Source organism: Buteo buteo, chromosome 2 (assembly GCF_964188355.1).
Source record: "Buteo buteo chromosome 2, bButBut1.hap1.1, whole genome shotgun sequence".
Taxonomy (NCBI): domain Eukaryota; kingdom Metazoa; phylum Chordata; class Aves; order Accipitriformes; family Accipitridae; genus Buteo; species Buteo buteo.
Window position 1 is genome coordinate 61,413,160 of NC_134172.1, and position 20,317 is coordinate 61,433,476.

General features: G+C 35.7%; 1 protein-coding gene across 5 annotated transcripts in view; it reads left to right on the forward strand.

Annotated features, from left to right (window-relative positions):
* Window positions 1-20,317, forward strand: part of NT5C3A (5'-nucleotidase, cytosolic IIIA) — a 28,968-nt gene that overhangs the window by 425 nt on the left and 8,226 nt on the right. For 2 of the 5 annotated variants that reach the window (XM_075057085.1, XM_075057069.1), the window contains exon 2: window positions 16,017-16,123. The exons of 1 other annotated variant lie outside the window; for it this stretch is intronic. In XM_075057085.1, the coding sequence (XP_074913186.1) occupies window positions 16,017-16,123 (107 nt within the window). Of the gene's footprint in view, window positions 1-15,512; window positions 15,638-16,016; window positions 16,124-18,759; window positions 18,811-20,317 lie in introns of those variants that run through there. 2 more of the 5 variants (XM_075057061.1, XM_075057075.1) reach the window with 2 other exon arrangements.

Below are 20,317 nucleotides of genomic sequence, written 5' to 3' on the forward strand. Positions count from 1 at the left end.
CTGGTGGGCCCGCTCCCACCCCGGCCGGCCGTCTGTGGAGGCAGGCGGATATCCCTCTCTGCCTCGGCAGGGCGCGGGCGGTCCGACATACGCCGCCCTCAAATACCAGCCCTTTGCCCAAAGCACGGGAGTCCCTTCTCCTTCACATCCGTGCCTTACAGACCCTGCCGTCGGCAGTTCGTCTGCTGGCTGGCACCAGAAGATGAGATAGGTCTCTTCTCCGGATGTGTGGGGCTGTCCGTGTCCTGTGTCCACCCCTCGAGGCGAGGGGGCGGAGGAGGGACGTTGAGCCGGTTTCTCATCACGAGGACAGAGGCTGAAGGCAGGCGCAGCTGTTCCACCACAGCGAGATCCACTGGCACTAAAAGTGTCTGCTCCGGCTTGTCCTGCCTGGCCTATATGTACCTATGCGTAAAGCTATAGGTCTTGGTGGTAACTTAAAAGTCTGCGAGTAACTTGTTTAAAAGAAAAGGGGGGTGGGGCGCATGTTCAGCCATCTGTTGAAACTGGGAAGTAATGTCTGTTCACAGTTACTGTAAAAGGAAGATGGAGCTGTCTCTCACTACCCTTGTTATACTTGTTATTTAGGATATTATTTAAATATCTGCTTAGCAGTAACTGGATGGTAAAAGGTCTTAGACAATATGCTGATTACATGGAAATCCTTCAAAATTTGAGTTTATGATTTGGACACCGCTGTACTGAAGAACTGAACTGAAAGCACCAAGTCACTTGATGTTAGCCAATGGATATTTTGTGATCTCTCCTGCAAAACCTTACTAAAAGCTCAGACTTTTTTTTTTTTAATTGCATGTGGAAACATGTAAATTACACATGCAAATTGTGAGCTAACTACTCCTTGACCATGTGATGCAACACTTGCCAGTAGAATTCATGCCATACAGTTTGTGATAACGTAAGTACGGACAAGAATTCCACTGTGCGTTTTTACTAATCATAGAGTCATACTTACTGTTGAAAAAATATCTGAATGCCATTTCTAGTCTTCAGTTACATCATTCAACAATTTGGAGGGGAGTGTCTTGCTTTTTAGTTTCTGTGAGCCCACTTAGAACAGCTTGTGATGGAGCAGAAAGTTTGGATTGCCATTTTAGAGAGGTTTTAGATCTGTTTCTAAAAAAGGGCCCTGGACTCTATAGTAGGATTTTACAAAACTCATTTGAAAACTTACAGTGGCATAACACTGGTTGACTATAAATTACTCTTTTTTTTTTTTTTTAAATTCTGGTACTGTAGTACTAGAACTTACTTCAGACTTATGTGGACAACAAAATAACAACATTTAAAAGCCTGATCATGCAAACACTCAAAAGGGAGGTCCTATAGTTTCACCAACTCGTATTCACAATATCCCATTTGAGCTGTAGTTCAGAAAGTGCCTGATAATTGCTGAAGGTGTATTTGTATTAATTTTGTGTACAATGTTTAAATGGTGTTTTGGCTGAGAAGACTTTAAATTTTATCTTTGTTGCAAAGATTTTGCCTTTGGTAGGGAAAAAAAATTGTTATGCCAATCTTAAATTGATTTCTGGTAAGTGAATTTCTTAAGTATGTACTTCAGATAACATTTTCAGAGCTATGCTCTTGGACAGAGATTGTGATCCTAAGTAGATACTTTGAAAAAATTCTGCTTTTATGATCAGAGCTTTTCTCAACTTTAAATTGCAAGGGAAGAATAAAGCTTGTTCAAAGCATGTCAGCTTTCTCATACGGAAACATTTTACCAATTGGATGCAACACGTTAATACTATCTGCTCACTTAGAGAGCTGGCATTTCAACCAATATTCAAGTTGGCAGCTTCCTCAGCTAATAAACATTTTTAGTTCATCAGCTGCAAATCTTTCTTCCTCAAGGAGTATTTTCAGCAGACACATGCAATCAGGCTGTGAAGTGTCTTTGAAATAAGTGAAATAGTTGTGTAAACTTCATACTAAGGAGTTTGGTTTGTCAAGTATGGGCAAAAATGTGTTTAGGTGTTTGTTTTACTTGAATATGCTGCATTCTGGAGAAATTCCTGAAATCCTGAAATAGTTTTATCCACCAGTATAGATTTGATTCAACGTTTGTTGTCTACAAGACACTGTAGCTGTTTTAGTTTATCACGAGAGAGACCTTCCTTCAAGCTTTGGAAAGAAGGTGCTGTTTTCCAGTCTGTAATTTAGTGTAAGTTAGGGTGGTGCTAACAATATTGCTTTATTGAAATGTGTTTTTTCTAATACACAAGTTTACTATACCAGGCTGGTCTTCGGTGTTAGATTAAAATTACAGGATTGTTCTTGTATTTTCAGCAGATTTTTTTGGTTCAAGTTTTCTTTGGGGAACATTAGACTTTGGTTAACATTAGACTTTGGTTTTATACCCCCATTAGACTCAGAATTACCTTGATATATAACTTTCATCAAAATCAATAGGGAGCAGACCTATTTATACCTTAGTTGTATGACTTTAATTCTCACCAATGAAATATTCTTTCATTATAATTAACTACAGCAATCACTTTTTTGACTTTTTTTCTTAGTTAAAATAAAATTAGATTAATATAAGACCCAAATGTAAGTAAAAAGCTGGCTTATAGCAGTGTTTAAATGCTAAAAAGACAGTGACCTTTACCAATCAAATAGAATATCTATAAGACAAGTTAATATCAGGGATTATGATGCCAAGAATGTTTAATGTGAAGAAAAGTGGAAAGGATTCTCAAGCATTGTGGAAAACACAAGGGTAACCATGTTTCCTTGTTGAATAATAAAAATCAAGAAATTCTTAAATATCTATCTCACAATTCAGTAGATGAATTCTTTAGCAAAGTAATTTGCCTGGTACACAAATTTAAGCTGAATAAAGACACCATAAAATTACTGCATCTTCTTTGGAAGCAAAGGTTTAAGTCTGGAATTAAAGTATTAATATTGTGTCTTCATTGACCATCTGAAGTTTGCAAATAGGGAGTTTGCCTTAGGCACTGATAAATGTAGACAGAGTTACTTCAGCTCCACTGCTGAAGTAACAGAGGCACTAATAGTAAATATATAGCCAGTCACATGAAGTTTTACTCAGTCTGTTAAGAAACAACTATCTCCCAAAACCTTCTGTATTACTTTGCACAGCCAAATTGCCATTTCTGTGAAACTGTAAAAGTATTCCTACAGTCAGGTGAAGGTAAACATTAGCTGCAATGTTGCTAACTTTAAATAAAGAGAAGGTTAATATTTAATTAGATTCTTAAAGTAACTTATTAGATAATGTTTGATAGCTACTTTAAAAAGAGATTAAACCTTACAGTAACAATCTTTTGGATTTTTCAGGCCTCAGACAAGTTTGCAATGAAGTTGTGGATCCTTATATAGCAAATCAATTCTGCTGACATGTAGACTTCAGTTTCTTGCTTACTCTTTCTGAAGCCTTTTAGAAACTCAGCAGAAGACAGGTGTTCACAAACTAGAGTGAAAAATGTTGCCCAAGTCTTTCAAAAACACTCATCTGTAAGGAATAGCCCATGCTAACTAAAATATGGGGTTAATGTAAGAAAAACTGCTTAATGGAGTAACAGTATTTTTTGTTGTTTGTCTGTTTAATAAACAGTTGTTAAAACCTTGGATTTTTTTCAGCAGCTTGTTCCTCACTCTTTAGTTTTGGAGCTTTTTATTGTATTTATTTTATAAGGTTGAGAAACAATAATAGAACTGGTTGAAAACAGAATAGCAGAATACCTTAAACTGAGACTTACTCTCTCAGGTTTGATTTCCGGAAAACTGGGCAAAAGCTTAGTTACATTTGTCTAGATCTCCATTCTGTACCTGAAGTGAGAGGATCCAATTACTCGAAAAACAGACTTAGTATCAAATTTCAACAACAGCAAATTAAAAATCAACTTAAAAAGCAGTTTCTTATTTTACAGGAAACCTTTCAACCAGCCATTGTGAAATGTCTCTGACCAGTTTCCTTTTTAATATGTTGGGGGAGGAAAAGAAATGCACGGATTTTGGCAGCATTAGAATTTATCTGGAGAGAAATAAGCAAATGTCTAAGGTAACTGAGGTTATTGCTGTTTACCTGCTTCACTAAGAAAGAAAGTAACATAGTGTGACTATCATAGGGTTTGCGTAGGGAGAATTATTCACTATTATTACTTTCTTTTACTTGCCAACTTCTGGTGAGACTGGCTTCTTGTTTCATAGGCCATCAGAGCATTTGTGCCACAGATGAAGAATACAGACCTTTACAACTGGCAGCAATCACATATCGCTCCACTTCTTTATTCTTGTCTTGTTGCTAGTAACTAGTTGTTATAATTACTGTGAGGTTACTCTGGCATGAGACATTGATGACCTCCAAGTGGAGGATAAAGTAAAGGAGTATGCAATATGTAGCATCCATATTCAAGAATCTGAATGGCTAGTATGTGAAACTCCTTCATACATACTTTTTCCTTTACAAAGTCAAAGAAGAATTTGAGCCTGAGCAAACTGGAATCAATAAAAGGGGGAATGGAAGGAACATGGGCTCTATCTACCACTGCAGGATATTATCAGTTTCTGGGTAGTGCAGTGATAATATTTAAAATGTTGTGACCTTGAGAGCTATCCAGTGATGTGATCCATGTGGGAATAATACTGTTCGAAGAGAACGGTGCCATGGTATGAACCTAAGTAGTGAAAAGTGAAAGAACTCCTGAGACCTGATACTGCCCCTACCTATTGATGTGTTACTGAGACCCCTTACATTACTAGCGACTAGAGTATTGAAATAATTTTTTAGAATGTCATTAAAATTTTAAAACCAAGTTAAATTTGATATGAGTACTGGAGTTTTCATATAACTATTTCTATAAAACTTGGGGGTTTGTTTAGACTGTACTCCTCAATAGAAAAATCACATTGACACAGTGATAAACACCAACATTACTAAAACAAGGTTGTGTTGCCCACAGGCTTTTTGCACAGATAATTTTAATATATAATAATCTAGAATGTGGCTTGTAAAGCAAGTTTACACAGGCCAGGAAAAACACTTTAAGCGTAGTTCATGTTGATATAACTTAGACACTAGTAATAGGTTTTTATTCTCACTGTAAAATAATTCCGTTGGAAATTTTAAAAATTTGGATCCTAGGAGAAGAAAAATTGACTCAATTTGAGTGTTTTCTTCTAACACTGTTAAGAATCAAAAAGTAGTCTACTATACAGATTATAGACATACTAATATTTTACTTTATTTAGTGCAATAAGTTGATCCTACAATTTAACCATCTGTTTCAGAAGTAGGTTTTAATTTTCTGAAATTGCTGCTGCCTTTTTTTTTTTTTAATTCAGTATGTCTTGAAACATATATTCTTACAAGGAATGGGTATGGGAAGATCAATTAAATTTTTAATTCTGCATTAGTTTCTTTAGAACTCATTTATCCTAGTTATAACAGTTATCAAAAACATGATGATGAGCTACACCTGAAAATTGAGCTCCAAGTAGTAAATATAAGTAAATGTCAGGATACAATATATATTGTATGTATAGGCTCAGAAGAACTTGTTTGCTGCTTTGTTTTATCTTTTGTATAAAGTCTTTCTCCAAGACAGAAAAGCTATCTTTCAACGAATCATTCTGCTTGGGAATATGTTTACCTTTTCATAAATGCTTGGTATGTGTTAAGTCATATTTTCAAGTGATTTTTCTCCTCTTTGCAATAACTCTTGATTATTGGTTGAGCTATAATGGCATCTGTTCTATTAAACTCTTTTTACAAATTAAGACCACTAGCAAATACTGCTAGTATTAAACATGTCACCTTTAACTGTCAAACAATATAAGCAGTAAGGTTTTTTAATTGTCTGAATATACATGTCATTGTAAATTTGTTTATATCATGAATTAAAGTTGCATAGCATTTCAACAGTCAGTCTTGAGTTAACAAGAACTATCAACTTTTATAAAAAATACCCAAATTGATCAATATAGGCATTGAAGAGACCCAGGGTATGGATCCGTACGTTTATAGGCAGGAGAATACTAGCTGTAAATTCAATAGCAATTTTAGGTGTACCTGTAAATGTAAGAATGTCACCATTTGTGTAAGTCTGGAAAAAGCTGCCTCTTACCTTTTATTTTCACTTGAATGAATTGCATAATGCAAAATACATAATCTTTTTCTGTGTTGGCTAGTTCCAGTTCACGTTAATAGCCTTCAAGACATCAGCCACCTTTCTTCCCTCCATGTGTGCATACGCAAGCATATTTTGTGCAAGTATACTACAGTATACTCTTCACTTACTGTGAAGAGTAAGTCTTGGAGAGAGTTTAAGGAAGAATACTGGAAGAGAAGCACACAGATTTTATTGCTACAATTTGGTGCATTTGTCAGATGGTAACTAATTTTCAAGATTTAAATTTTAGGTAGTTGAGCTGCAGCAGACAGCATAGAGCAGCAGGTGGCACTAGTGTGAATTTTGTGTCTTTGCACAGTAGATCTCTGAAGATGGATATGCACTGTTTTGTAAGTAACCTGTCATTTAAGAAATCTTGTCCTACAACGACTGGCACTTCTCAGCCACTACCTGACTCCAGGTCAGACATGTACAACTGAACTTCTCCTGCAGGCAGAGGGCCTAGAGTAGCAGCAATGTCTCTGCTACCTGCCAGATGCTCAGCACTGAAATTTGGCTGATCCCATCACATGCTAAGTGCAACTGAGAGGCAGGAGTAGCTCACGAGACTTCTTCCTGGCCTCCTTTCCTAACCAGCGTGTAAAGAGATACAAGACTGGGCAAGAGAGTTGGGTAAGTATACTGTCATGGAGGATGTGGAAAATAAAAGTTAGGACATGAAGTCTAACTTTTCCCCAGCCTTCCTACAGTCATGTTACTGTGCAGCAGATGACCTGTAGTGACTATTTCTTCCTGGGCAGAGGTCTTCATATAGCAGTTATGTTGACTAGTTGCTGGACATCAGCCACTTTCTCTTACCCAAAAGTAATCAATCACCAATGGTCAGCTGCTGTAAAACATCAGAGAACTTACGATGATTGCAGTAGGCAGATTTTTAGTCCTATGTTAATCGTGCAGCAGCTTGACTGGCACTGTGCCATTAAGTTGGAATCTGTGGCTGTTGTGTTGGTCACCTCTATCTTAGGTTATTTGTGTGGAATTTCTGACTTTAAAAAAAAAAAAAAAAATCAGTACTCATTAAAAGTCCACTGGATTTTTCTAATTGATCCTTGTATCAATAGAGTGTTTTACTTGAATGTTAAAAAAGGTCAGGCATTTTTCAGTACAAATGGACATATGCTTAAGGTTGCAGCATTCGGGTCAAAGAAGACACCATGTGTAAATGCTAAAAGTAACTATATTCTTTTTGTTCAGTAATGCCACAAAAGAATACAGAACTGCACTGACTTATCTCAGACAATAATTACAAAAATAATTTTTAATAACATTTCTATACATTATGTAAATAATGCCCATTGCTAGAAGGAAATGTGGCTTCTGCTTTCATATATGCCAACCTTTAAAAAAAGAGTTAATTTATTTAATTTATAATTATTATTTTTTAAAGGGGTGGGGCAAGGCCCAGACTTGGACACTGAAGATTCATTAAGTGTCTGAATATAAAATTTCGGGCTTCTTGAGCTCGTTTTGCCACCAAGAAAGATTCCTGTTCAAAGGTACTTCTTACTTGTTTCCCCACTCATTAGCTGTAGCTTCCTTCCTGCACCCTTATATAAAGTACTGTTTGTCTGCTTTGCAAATTGGATCACTGAAAAAATCCAAGTTTATTAGAGCTTTTGTTTTTCCCTAAGAGATTGTTTTACTCCACCTTAATGCTGACAGAACGAATACCACTGAAATGTACCATTAATCCTGTTCCTTTAAAGCTTTCCCTCTTTCTTGGAAACTTACTAGTTATCAGACTAAAAGTGTAATTTTTACACTTAGCAGTTATTAACGCAGTACTTATTATCCTGGATTGCATCTGCCTTTGCAGTGTAAATCAGTTATGGGTAAGCCTCAATCTAGTCTGCATGTTACCATGGAAAAATTGTATGTGAAACTGAAGGGTAGGAATTAGTACAAAGCAGTAGCAGTATAGTACAAAGTATAGCAGTGGTAGTATTACTACAAACTGGTTTTGAACATATCCTGTATCACCTCCAGAGGGCAAATGCAGAGAGATACAAGAAATAAGGAGCATCCAGTTGCATCTTTGAATGGATCCAGCAACCAGAAACACCCATAAAACAATGAGACACGGGGGCAAAACAGTCCATCATGCCTCAAATTATTATGCTGCCTGTTACCTTTAAAAGGAGTGTGTGGTAGCTGTATTTCATCTTTAGACTTAATGGATTATTTTTTCAAGACGTTTAAAGAAGGGTCTGTACTCAAAGAGTTCTTAACAGTTAAAAACTTCATTAGTCTCAATGTGTAAGTTTAACTGGAATATTAGCACTACATTCTTCCATCAGAATTTTAGTGTCTGGTAATGCATTGTAGATTAAACTTTGTCCTGCTGACTTTGCTTTCAAACTGGGTCCCGCAACTCCACTATTCAAGGGTCGGAGTTTATTTGATCTAGATACAGCATTCTTAGGCTTAGTGAAAAAAAATCTAAGCAGATGTTTTTTTCTTAGAAGCAGATAAGAGAAGAAGAGAATCAGCAGCAACTGCTTCAGTCCAGGCCTTGGGCTTAATGCAAATTCCATTCTAGTTAGTGTTACATGGGAAGCTTCTAGGGAAACAAGCAATTTTTTTCAAGTTCTTTCAATGCATATGCATATAAATATATACAGGATATTTAATTTTAAAAAGTATACATGCAAATCTACAGTTTGGGGAAAAAAATACTATAGGTCATCAAAATTACGTTATTATGCAAGGTGAGCTTTTGCACACCTAATAGCTAACAAAGAATTTATAAATATACCACAGTAGCTACATACTGCCAGTTCTTAGAATGTTCTTACTGTTTGCCTAGATGTTTTGAAGAAGGATTATTTGTACTAACCACTTCACCTGTAAGCATTCTTTCAGAAAGTGTTGGATTCTGTGTAACATGAGACCAAAGTGGATCTTTCAGATAGCCAGACTCCAACATCTATCCTGTTACCATAGCAGTATTAAAGGAAAATGAGAGTACCACTCAAATTAAAAAACTGTAATTTGACAAAAATTAATTTTCTATATCTGTGCTCTCTGAAGAAGAACCAATAGGAAAAAGGAAGCAGGGGGTAAAAAAATAAGATACTTGAAATAAAACTGAAGTACTATCATGAAGAGCAAGTGTTTCTCCCTGTTGCCACATGTTACAAACAGGGAATGTAGACTTACCTTCCATGAAAGGTCTAGCCTGATACAGATAGTATCATCTGTCTAGCAGCAGTCTATAGCAGAGGCCCAGGGAAAGCAGAAGAATGGGGCAAGTTGTCATGATTTTTTTTTCCAGAATGATTTCCCAGCCTCCAGCAGCTTGTATTTCAGAGACAGTGTCTGTAATTTAAGATGAGCTTTTTCCATGTTGTTTTCCAGTACCTTTTTAAGGCTCTGTAAACTTACAGTATCACCAGAAAGGAATTCCACATCTTACTACTTTACTTAATTGTGTGACCTGTAGCTGACTCCTTTTATTTGTTTTGAATGTGACTCCTGTTAATTTTAGTTGATGACCTCTACCTCTTACAATGGAAGAGACAGTGAAGAATCTTTCCCTATTAACCTTTTCTATGCCATCCAGTTATTTGTTTTCCAGGCTAAATTGTTCATTGTATGGAAGCTTTTCATATCATGGCTTATCCTTACTGCCCTTCTCAGGGCCTTTTCCAGTTCTGCTCTGTCCCCTGTAAGGTAGGGACACCAGAACTGCATTTAGTATTTAAGTAGGATTTATAAAGAGAGCTATCCAGAAAGCATTGGTGATAATAGGCACCAGTGAAATATAAGTATGAAGGCCAAGAAAAAAGGCTCAATTTTCTTCTGCCCTGCATCAAGTGAGTGTCACAACCTTGATTTCTTCTTTCAATTCTAGTGCTTTAGAAGCTCTTCATAAAATTTAAGCATAATATAATAACTTCTTAGTATTGATCTGAGCTTGCTTACATTTAGAATATTTTTGTATTCTTTTTTTGGCAAGGGTAGGGGAGGAATTGTTAAGAAAAAAAACAGATTAAATTCTGGCTCAGGCAGGATGTCATTTATAGACCAGTATTTCCGAGATACATTGTTACTGACTGAAGAGCACTTGGTCCTTTCCAGATACTCACTGATTACTAAACAATATATAACTTTTTTTTTTTCTCTCCAAAGTGAGGGAGTGAGAGCAAAGCACAGAGATGAGGTGATTCCCCTAACATAGAATCGGAGACAAGAGATGCCTGCCCTGAGCTGTATTTATTCAGTTCCAGAATCTTTAGAACTGGTTCTGTACAGTTTGCACCCCATATATTCTCTCAGAAAGAGACTAAATTTTTGCCTGGAGTAATAACTGACAGGAGGAGATCCCATGAAATACTGGAAATTCAGGCCCTAGTTACTACTAGTTCTTCATAGACTTCTATAGAGGATTTGAAATACTGCATGAAGTATCAATTTCTATTGCCACAGTTGTTAACAGTTCTGAGTTTTGTAATGGGTAACAATACCTTCATAAAATTTAAGCATAATATAATAATTTCTTAGTATTGATCTGAGCTTGCTTACATTTAGAATATTTTTATATTCTTTTTTTGGCAAGGGTAGGGGAGGAATTGTTAAGAAAAAAAAACAGATTAAATTCTGGCTCAGGCAGGATGTCATTTATAGACCAGTATTTCCAAGATACATTGTTACTGACCAAAGAGCACTTGGTCCTTTCCAGATACTCACTGATGTTTGAGAAATATGTCTTTGATTAATGTGCAAGTCCATCAAAACCTCTTAGCCCTATGTTCTATTACCTGGACTTCAAGATACCAAGTCAGCAATGCATTTGGCTTGCCTTCACTCCTACTTTCCTGTAAGATTCAAGATGTCTGTTGATTTACCACCAGCAGAGATCTCTGCTTTTAGAGTGGTTTTGTAAACACAAGAGGAAGATGCATAAGGGACAATGATGCTACAATATCTTTTATTCTCTCATCTGAACAATCATTTCCTTATAGAGTTGCAAGTCATGGTTTCCTACGTGTTTCAAATTGATGCTAAAAACTCTATTCATTTTAGATTTACAGAACTGCAGAAACTGCTTTAAAAAAAACAAACAAAACCACACGCAAAAAAAACCTTCAAATTCTGACCTCATAGACTTTCATAGAGTAACCACCTTGAGAGATCATTAAACCAGAATAATTTGTCTCACTACATGACCTTAACATAAGCTAATCATTGTTCTTGTGGACACTGCTTAAAACCTTTGCTTAGTCCTAATGAAACTGATTGTCTACGCCATGCTTAAAGCATGCTCTTATCTTGCTGGATTACAATGTGTCTTTATGTAGCCTTATTTTTTTAATGAATGACAGTCGTTTTATTGAGATAGCATTTTTTTGTGAGTACAACTTCATAGTGATTGTTGTATTAAACACAACAAGAATAAATACTTAAGAAGTTTAGCTGTTCTTTATACATTTGAGTGTATGCGTTAGCACTTACGTGTTTAATACAGCCATAAATGATCAGACTATAGATAATGACCAGTTTTATCTTGTGTTGTAAAGAAAGACTGATCTCTGATCAGATCTAGAAAATCCTTATAAAATAAAGTTGCTAAATATGCCTTGTGATACAGTGCTTACCTTCTCTAATTGGTTCTGTGCATGCATTTATTTTTGCCTTTTTAAAATATAGCTGAGTAGACAATAAAATGGTGCTGGTGAGTCTTAAAATTTTTCAGCTTAAGACCCTCACCTTCTTGGCATGTGTCTTCTCTGGATTTATCACAGTTTAATGAATTCAGTCTTTAATATCTTCTTAACACTTTTCCATAGCAAGTGCTGTTCAAGCTCTTTCTGTTCAAAGAATCTCTTACATTCCTCATGAGTGATCCCTATAATACACACGTGCTTTCATATATAAAAAATATTTCTGTATTGCATCATACCAGCCTTAAATACAGCTAGCATTTTTTTACACCAGACCTGTACTGGAAAAATAAGTGGTATCCAAAATTCCTGCAAGGCATCCTTCTAAATCTTTGTTTACCCCAGCTTCATCAAACTGAACATTTATCTTATTTTCCTTGTAATTGTCACTTACAAATATAAGAAGCTATTGCTGGAACCAGTGTGCTGCTCAACTCAGTTCACTAGGGTATGAATAAAAATCATGTTTGAATTAAATTATTTTATGTTGGTTCCTTTCTTCTGCTTGGTTTTGGTACTTGAGTGCTGAGGTTCAGTTAGCTTTCCCTGTCTTGTGGAGATTCTATCGAGTAGTCTGCTTAGGAAAATATATAGTAAGTAGACTTATTACAAAAGCAAAATTAGAAAACAAATGCAGTTCCTTAATGTTTAAAATTGATGCCTGCAATAAAACAAGGTATTGCTCAAGTAAAGTTGGGCAATATGCTAAATATTTGGGGATATATTCAGAGTTGTTCAGTTGTAGTAGGCTCACTAAACAAGAATAAAAGGTAGTAAGCTCATGAAAAGCCACTAGCTAATGTTTATACTGTAGACAGGATTCACTCACCTCTAATTTTTGTAGCAATATTCTAATTCTAATGAACAGAAATGGCTCTTAAATATGACTTCTTTCTTGATCTTTAAAAGCTGATATCAGTTTAGTTGAAGTATTCAACTTTTGCTTAAATTAAAAAAAAAGTTCAGCTTACTTGCTGACATAACTTATCTGTGCTGTGTTCGTTTCTTTCCACAAATAGGTGCAACTTAGGGCAGAGGTGCGTAAGGACCGGTAGAACCAGTTTTTCTTTGCTTCAAACTAAAACTTCCAGTGCTTCATACTCTTTGAGAGCATCCTGAATCTCTACAAACCAAGTTCACCTAACACATCACCATATAAAGTTGAACCTTTTCCTAGTCTTAAATGAATGGCAATTCATCTAATGTTTTAAGTGGTGGTGGGGTTTTTTCTCTCTCTCTCTTTTTCTGCATAGAATATTGTACAGTTGAGATATGGCCCTCAGCCAAAGAGAAAAGGTTAAAATAGAACCTATCTTTAGAAATAGCTATAGCTCTTTAGTTCATGGTTCTTAAAATATATTTAAATGACCTTCAGTATTGTGAGAGTAGAGATGTCATGCTGGACTTTGTTTCTCTCTCTTTAAAAAAGAAATGGTAATTTTAATTAATCTTTTACCAGAAACAGTAACAGAACATGGTCGGTAGTAGCTATTGTAATTAAAGTGTTTGACACAAAGGTTTCTTAGAATTGCAAAGGCAGTCTTCCTTGTTTTGTAGATGAGGAGTTTCATATACTGTGTTTTCATTAAAGTGAAAGTACATTGTTGTTAGAGATACAGTAGATGGTTTTCTAAGAATTAGGTGTTGGCTGTATTAATGTTTACAGAAATTTTGTTCACATCATTTGCTCTTTCACTAACACTGTAATCGTTCATTTAAAATGCTTTCTAGTCTGGCATACCAAAAATTAGTCTGTAAAAGAAGTTGGACTTCATTTCTGCAACTCTTTTCTTCAATCTTAAATCATGTGTAATTTGAAGAAAAAAAAAACCACACTTTTTTTTTTTGTTTCCCTAACTTTCATAAAGAGCAAGCTAACTTTCTTTAAATTCTTGATAGCATTAGAATTAATTTTCTCACTGAATCACATCTGAGAAGTACCAGAATATCAACAGGCCATCCCCACCACATCCCAGTCTCACCTATAAGGTTCACAAGACTCATTTATTTATATCAGTACCAGTCACCTTTGAAATATATAAAAGCTCAAAGACTTTGCAAATTGAATGTATAAAGTGATGCCTTTACCTGAACTACATGATCCATCTAGCAAGCATATTTTACTTCACTGTTCATAAGACTTTTTAAAATTGGAAATCCAGCACTGACATAAGCTACACATTTTTGTTGTGCAAATAATTCATATTTATTCAAGATACTGCATTATGTATACCTTTCCCAAACATGATTATGGAGATATTACTAACCAAAAACATGCTAACTATATTAAAATACTATAAAAGGTAATATTCCCTGTACTTTACCTATTACAACAGTGTACAAATTTTATAACAAGTAGATTAATGGGAGCTATGAATCCTGGCAAATACCAATGCCAAGTAAGTTCAATTTACTGTATATAGTCTTTGCAGGGATTATGTTATATTTTTAACATACCTTTCAAACTGTTTTGCTGCTTCAGGATACAGCAGACCTTAACATGTACATTTGGGGGGATCTTGTCCAATTCTAAGAGGATGAGTGTTGATGAAAGTTGCATGTTTTGTAGCAGCTGCAGTATTCGCTAGTTGTTTCATTCGGTCAATACACACAGAGCACAAAGTACTATGTGTAGGTCAGAGTCTGAGGAATCCTAACAGAGTACATACTGGCCTACAGTTGAAATGCAGACACAAAACATATGGATGCACTGTACCATTCAGAAAAAATCTATTCATTTTTTTAAATGTAGAAAAACAGAACATCCTCCTTAAAAGGAAATTTTCATAACTGATGGATTTCTAGAGTCCTGGTAGTGTGGTCAATTTTTTTATAGCACTAGGGGGTTTGTAGGTGCTACACTACTAACCTGCCCTTGCTTCAATTCTGACGATTGCACTGGTCACACTCGTGGCCACATATGAATTGGCCTGATGTTTGTGGTTGGTTCTGGCAGCCTGAAATAGGGATCATAAACCTAAGGTTGAACATCAATTATGGGATAGTATAGGGAAGCTTGCACTGTTGCTATAGCAAGAGTTAACTTCACGTGACATTTCCAAGCATTTACACGACTTCAAAGTGTAAATATGACTAGACAATACTTCCTTCATCCTCTCACAGTAAAAAAGATTCCTTTTAATACGTTTTCTGTGTCATCTAGTTACTGTCTTTGATCAGGCAACATGCCTAATGACAAACTTCTGAAAGCACATTGAGTTGCCTTGTCTCTCAAAAATCCTGACAAACAAGCCTCCTTGATTTCCTGTTTCAGTATCACATATATAAAGTAAAAAATTAATTAATTACTTTGCTGTTTCTACACAAATAAATGTGTGCTCCCTTGTATATGTTAATGAGACTGTGTCAATGAGCTGTAGGAAATCTGTGGCACTCTGCAACAGGAAATCCTAAAATATTTGGAAAGTTTTTGTAAAAGGGTTAAAAAGTAACAAAGTAGTAAACTTCTGCTTTGAAAAACAACTGCCTTCCTCTCTTAGAGCAGCCTAAATTTGCCTGCTGCATCCATGAAAGCTGTTCATTCAGTGAAGGTCAAAGGTTTTGTTGTTGGTACACCAGCTGATCATCTGTAAGCCTGTCAGGCTGTACTGCTGAGCATAACAAACTGCTGTGCATTGCTGACGTGCGTCACAGGACCCTGGGGTTTTGCACGGGGATTAGTCAGGCTGTATTTGGAAACGCCCTCAACTGCACCTTGTGCTGCTATATTAGTGTTTCTCAAGCAAGAGGAATTTTCTTTTGATTCTGCAGCTGCTCCTGCAAAACCCTCTGGTAAGTGCGCACAGCTTCTGTCAACATTACTGACTGTCTTCTGCCTGCATTTTTAAGCCAAGGTTATGAGCTGAGGCATTACTTACAGTTGTTTATTGTGACAAACTGTATTTTTCAAATAAAAATTTGATAGCGCAGAATTGGCAACAGCACTGAAGGAATAAACATATTTACCAGTTTTTACTGAATAGCTTAATTCAACTTAAATATTCCTCTAGTTTTAAATATGAATCAGAGTAGTCTTAAGTGTGGGTATTTTCAGAGTGATATAGCTATGTACCATGCATGTCTGCTTTTATTTCTATACAGCAGGAATAGCAAAGATCACATAATATAGCAGACCAATTCTTAAAAGGATTTGGTTGGTTTTTGTTGGCAGCCTGTATGCAAGCCCTGCATCTCTGGACTCTGCTTGCCACCTATGCTGTTGCAGTAGGACAAAATCAAGGACAGAAGAATCAGGAGTGCCCTAAGCTCAACGCACAGGTACTCTCCTTTAAAAGCACAAGAGGAAACGCTGTTGTCATATTTTCTGTGAAAGCGCTCTCTCCAGATTTTTTAATATGGGTTTTTTTCCAGACTAAATATCAGAATCCAGCACATTAAGTGTAAAAAGATGTAAATAATTAAACAAAATAAAATAGGAAAAATTATTTTTAGTATGCATCCTATTCCATTTCTTAAAATAGCTTAGGTATGGAAGCCACTTCCACTTATTTCTTATAACCTGTGCTGGGTATCTAGTTTTGCAGCATGTTATCAAGCAACTGTGAAGATACTCAATGTTCTGATGTTTCATTTCCATAATAACATTTGCCTATTTACTTTTTACATAAGTAGTCCTAAGGCTATTTCTTGGCAAAACTACCAGAAGAGTAATTTAGTAATTACTAGTTACTAGGGATTTCTTACCATATTTGAGTTTAAATCATATTAATATAAAATGTATTATGGTTTTGGGTTTGGTAATTATAAATTGATAAATATCTGTCCTGAGCTCAGGTTATTCTAGCGAACTGCATGATCACTAGTGCAGTTCTCCTGACTAGCTGAACATAATGGAGTGACTGATGTGACTACACTCACGTCCGGTAGCTTTTAATGTTCTTGTCTAAAAGATAAGCCTACTACAGCTGGGGCTGCTAAGAGAAACCTCTATTGTACTCATGGACCAAAATTCATATTGTCTGAATTAAAGCCAATCTTGCTTTATATATATATGAGCATATAAGCACATGTAGCTACATAGGATTATATACAGGTGACAGAAAAAGATACACACACACTCTCATTCTGTGGTTTTTGTTACAGCTCCCCCACTTACTGAAACTCATATATTGTAAATAGCAGAAGTTACATGAAGAACCTTGCATGCTTTTCAAAAGCTTTTTGGTAAGGTTTGTTTTCTAGATCTAGTAAGCAGTTGAAAGTAATGTTCTGTAATAACAGCAAAAAGAAAAAGGGAGTGGAAAATAAGATGTAAATTAAGGATTGTGCCCCTTTTCTTTATAATTTCACCAAACTTACTTTCTGCCACCAAGAACGCTGAAACCAATTTTCTGTAGCTTGCCAGGGTATCAAATTTCACAGCTATCCCTGATACCATGCCCTGCCCTTTTTTGGTACATGTCCATAAGTAAGTATATGTGATAGCTAGTCTCAGACCTTGGAATTGGGCATCTGCAGTTCCCAAAATAAATGTAATTTATTCTTGGTTTATACTCTTTTACCTGGAAGCTGTCACCATAGACTAGAAATAAACTTTACAAGTAATTGAATACTATCCATTTTATCACTTTGATTTGCATTTTCCTTGTTCAGAAGTAACATTAATAGTTCCCTCTCCTTGCCAGCCCACCCTTGTGTCTCCTCTGTATCAAAAGTTTATAGGTTTGGAACCTAGTCTAGTCTAAGGCAGGTTTACCAACAAAGTAGAAAAAAAGAAATTGTGTGATAATCAAAATTCACACTGTCAATAGTATTACAGCTCGTTTTTGTTCATTGTCTTACCATTTTTATGATGTTATGGTCATCTGAACTTTTGCAGAGTATTTTTAATATGTCTGTAAGTGTGAGAACAGTTCTTACTATTATTCAAAATTACTGACACCTAACAAAGTACTCTATCAATCATTGAGAATTATAGAGAAGTTCCTTTAAAATTTTATCCCCCCATAATACGGGCTGTTTTCTTAGCAGTGATTTTTGGGAGGCATCCATACCAGATTAGTCTTTGCAAAGTAAGAAAACTTTGTATTTGCCAAGTAGTGTAGGCTTACAGGGTATCAGTATAAAAATACTTTGCCCCATTTTTTTATGTCCTTGGTCAAAGCATTACTTAGCAGACTTATGATGATAACCTCTTATATTTTTAGTTATTACTAGTAATATTTCAGGCTGTGTATCTAGATTTGACTGTGAAATGAGCCATATCTCCATGTAGTTAAGATAGCAAGTCACTCATCAGCTCATCCTTCCTAACTTAAAATTGCAGATAATGAAAAAACAGAAGGTGCCACAGTCGTCCTTTATATTAAGTTTCCTTTTTTATTGGACATTATTTTTTAATCTTTTCTATATTATTTTTTTTTAATCATAGGGACTTACATTGTTGTTTTACTGGATAGGGGGAGGGAAGTAACTGCTCTACCTCCAGCTCTCAGTGGATTCAAAAGTTCAGTATAATCTTAACTCCAGAAGATGACATTACACCTTGTGCACACAATCAGTTATTAATTCCCTAGGATACCTGATTTGAAATGCCTATTATGGCAGCTGTGAATTCACTTAGATACCTGCCTTCCATTTGAGTGATTATCACCAACTCTTGTTTTATAATCGAACTGATGCAGCATGCACTTAGATATACGCTGTCTCAAATACTAAGAAAACTATATATATAAGCAGCACCCAGATACAACATAAAAGCATCTGTTTGCACTTCTACTATCCAATTGTATATAAGAAACTATATTTCAAAACTAGAATTCAATACAGTCTTTACAGTAAATATTTTTCCTCTTTATTTAACCCAGCTACAAAGATGCATGTCTCATGTACTAAGTAGACTTGTAATTTTCAGAATTATCCTTGTTGTAAATGACCCATTCTGTGGTTTGTAGGACTGAGGGATTTCCAAACCTGCGTGACTCCACTACTGTTAATTCTTTAAGGTATGACTAACAGTTAGCAGGTAACTGGAATAACGATGTAGGAAATTCTTTTGTAGCTATCATAAACAAGCAGATCTTTCTTCCCTTGTCATAAATCCAGTTAAGCTCAACCTTTCAAATAACCTTTTTCAGTTTTGTTCTCCTTGCTTCTCTTTGAAGGCTCCTTAAAAATGACGGAGACTAGAAACTTAAATGTATTTGTGGCCAGTGTATGTGCCAACCACAAATTACCTTTGGGAGTTGTCATCGTTTAACATGTGTTTTAAGAGAGATACCAGCCTCTGAGCTATTTCAATAACACATAGATGTCCTTGGTAAGAAAGCAAAAGTCTTCTCACACTTCCATAAAATGACAGAATAAATAGGGGCACTTAGGTGTTTCAATATGATGTACTTTCAGATGTCACAATGAAATATGAATTCCTTTTCTTGTGCTTGTAGAAGCTCCTTGCTCTGACAAGCTTTCTTGCCTTTGTTAGGTGCTGTGGAGAGTTTTGTTTCGCTGTTTCTCTATATGTGTTCTTCCCAGTCAACTGGTGCATCAGAATTTTGGCGCTTTTGTGTATACCAAGTTGACTCCTAGACCTTTCTTAAACAACTAATAGAAACACAAATTTTATCAAATTGACTGAACTTTTCTTATTAGCATTTTTTCACTCTTTGTTGTTTAATCTGCCTTACCAGTTCTTTCCAACTTGAATCTGCTTATCTCTTTCAACTCTGAAGAATAGCAAACATGCAACAAAAAAAACAACAGCTGGACGGGGCAGAAGTGTAAGACATTGAAGGAGACAGTTTGCCAGAAAACTGGTGACTGTTTATTAGACAGTTTCATTTACTTCTAATATAATAATGATAAAGCCTAAATAAAAGAATTGCTATTTAACATTCACTTGCAAATATGAATACAAGGAACTAGTGATGGGGACAGTGGCTATTTCAACTAACCATATTTGTCTGAGGCTTTATCAGATGCCGTATCCATAATGAAGACTTGGGTTTGCCTATTAAAGTGCTTGTGAGACTGACATCATCTGGGTTATACTCGCTGCAGAAGACACTTTCTTTTTTTCCCCCTAAACTAAAATACTCTTCATCTGACTTCAATTCTTGTGTAAAAATGAAAGATGTATTAGAAATAAATGAACCTTAAAATCTGATCTCGAGTAGGAGTATCAGTTTACAACATCAAAGCAGGAAGCTTTCATCATACTTAAAATCTTAAGCAATGTCTTGTTTAACATCATCTACTAAAGTGTTTACTAAAGAGGTTTTTCCTCAGGTTATTTCAGAAACTTAAAAAAGACCTCAGTCTGAAATAAAACAGTAGCAAACAATCCAACTTTCCTCATACAGTCTCTCCCTCTGATCTCTCCATCTCTCCCAACATATGTTCTGTTTAAATCCATTATATTAGATACTAAGCAACAGACTTCCTAAGTAAACCAAACAATGTTTGAACAACTTCTTACAAAAGCATGCATTTAGATTTCACTTTAATTTTTGC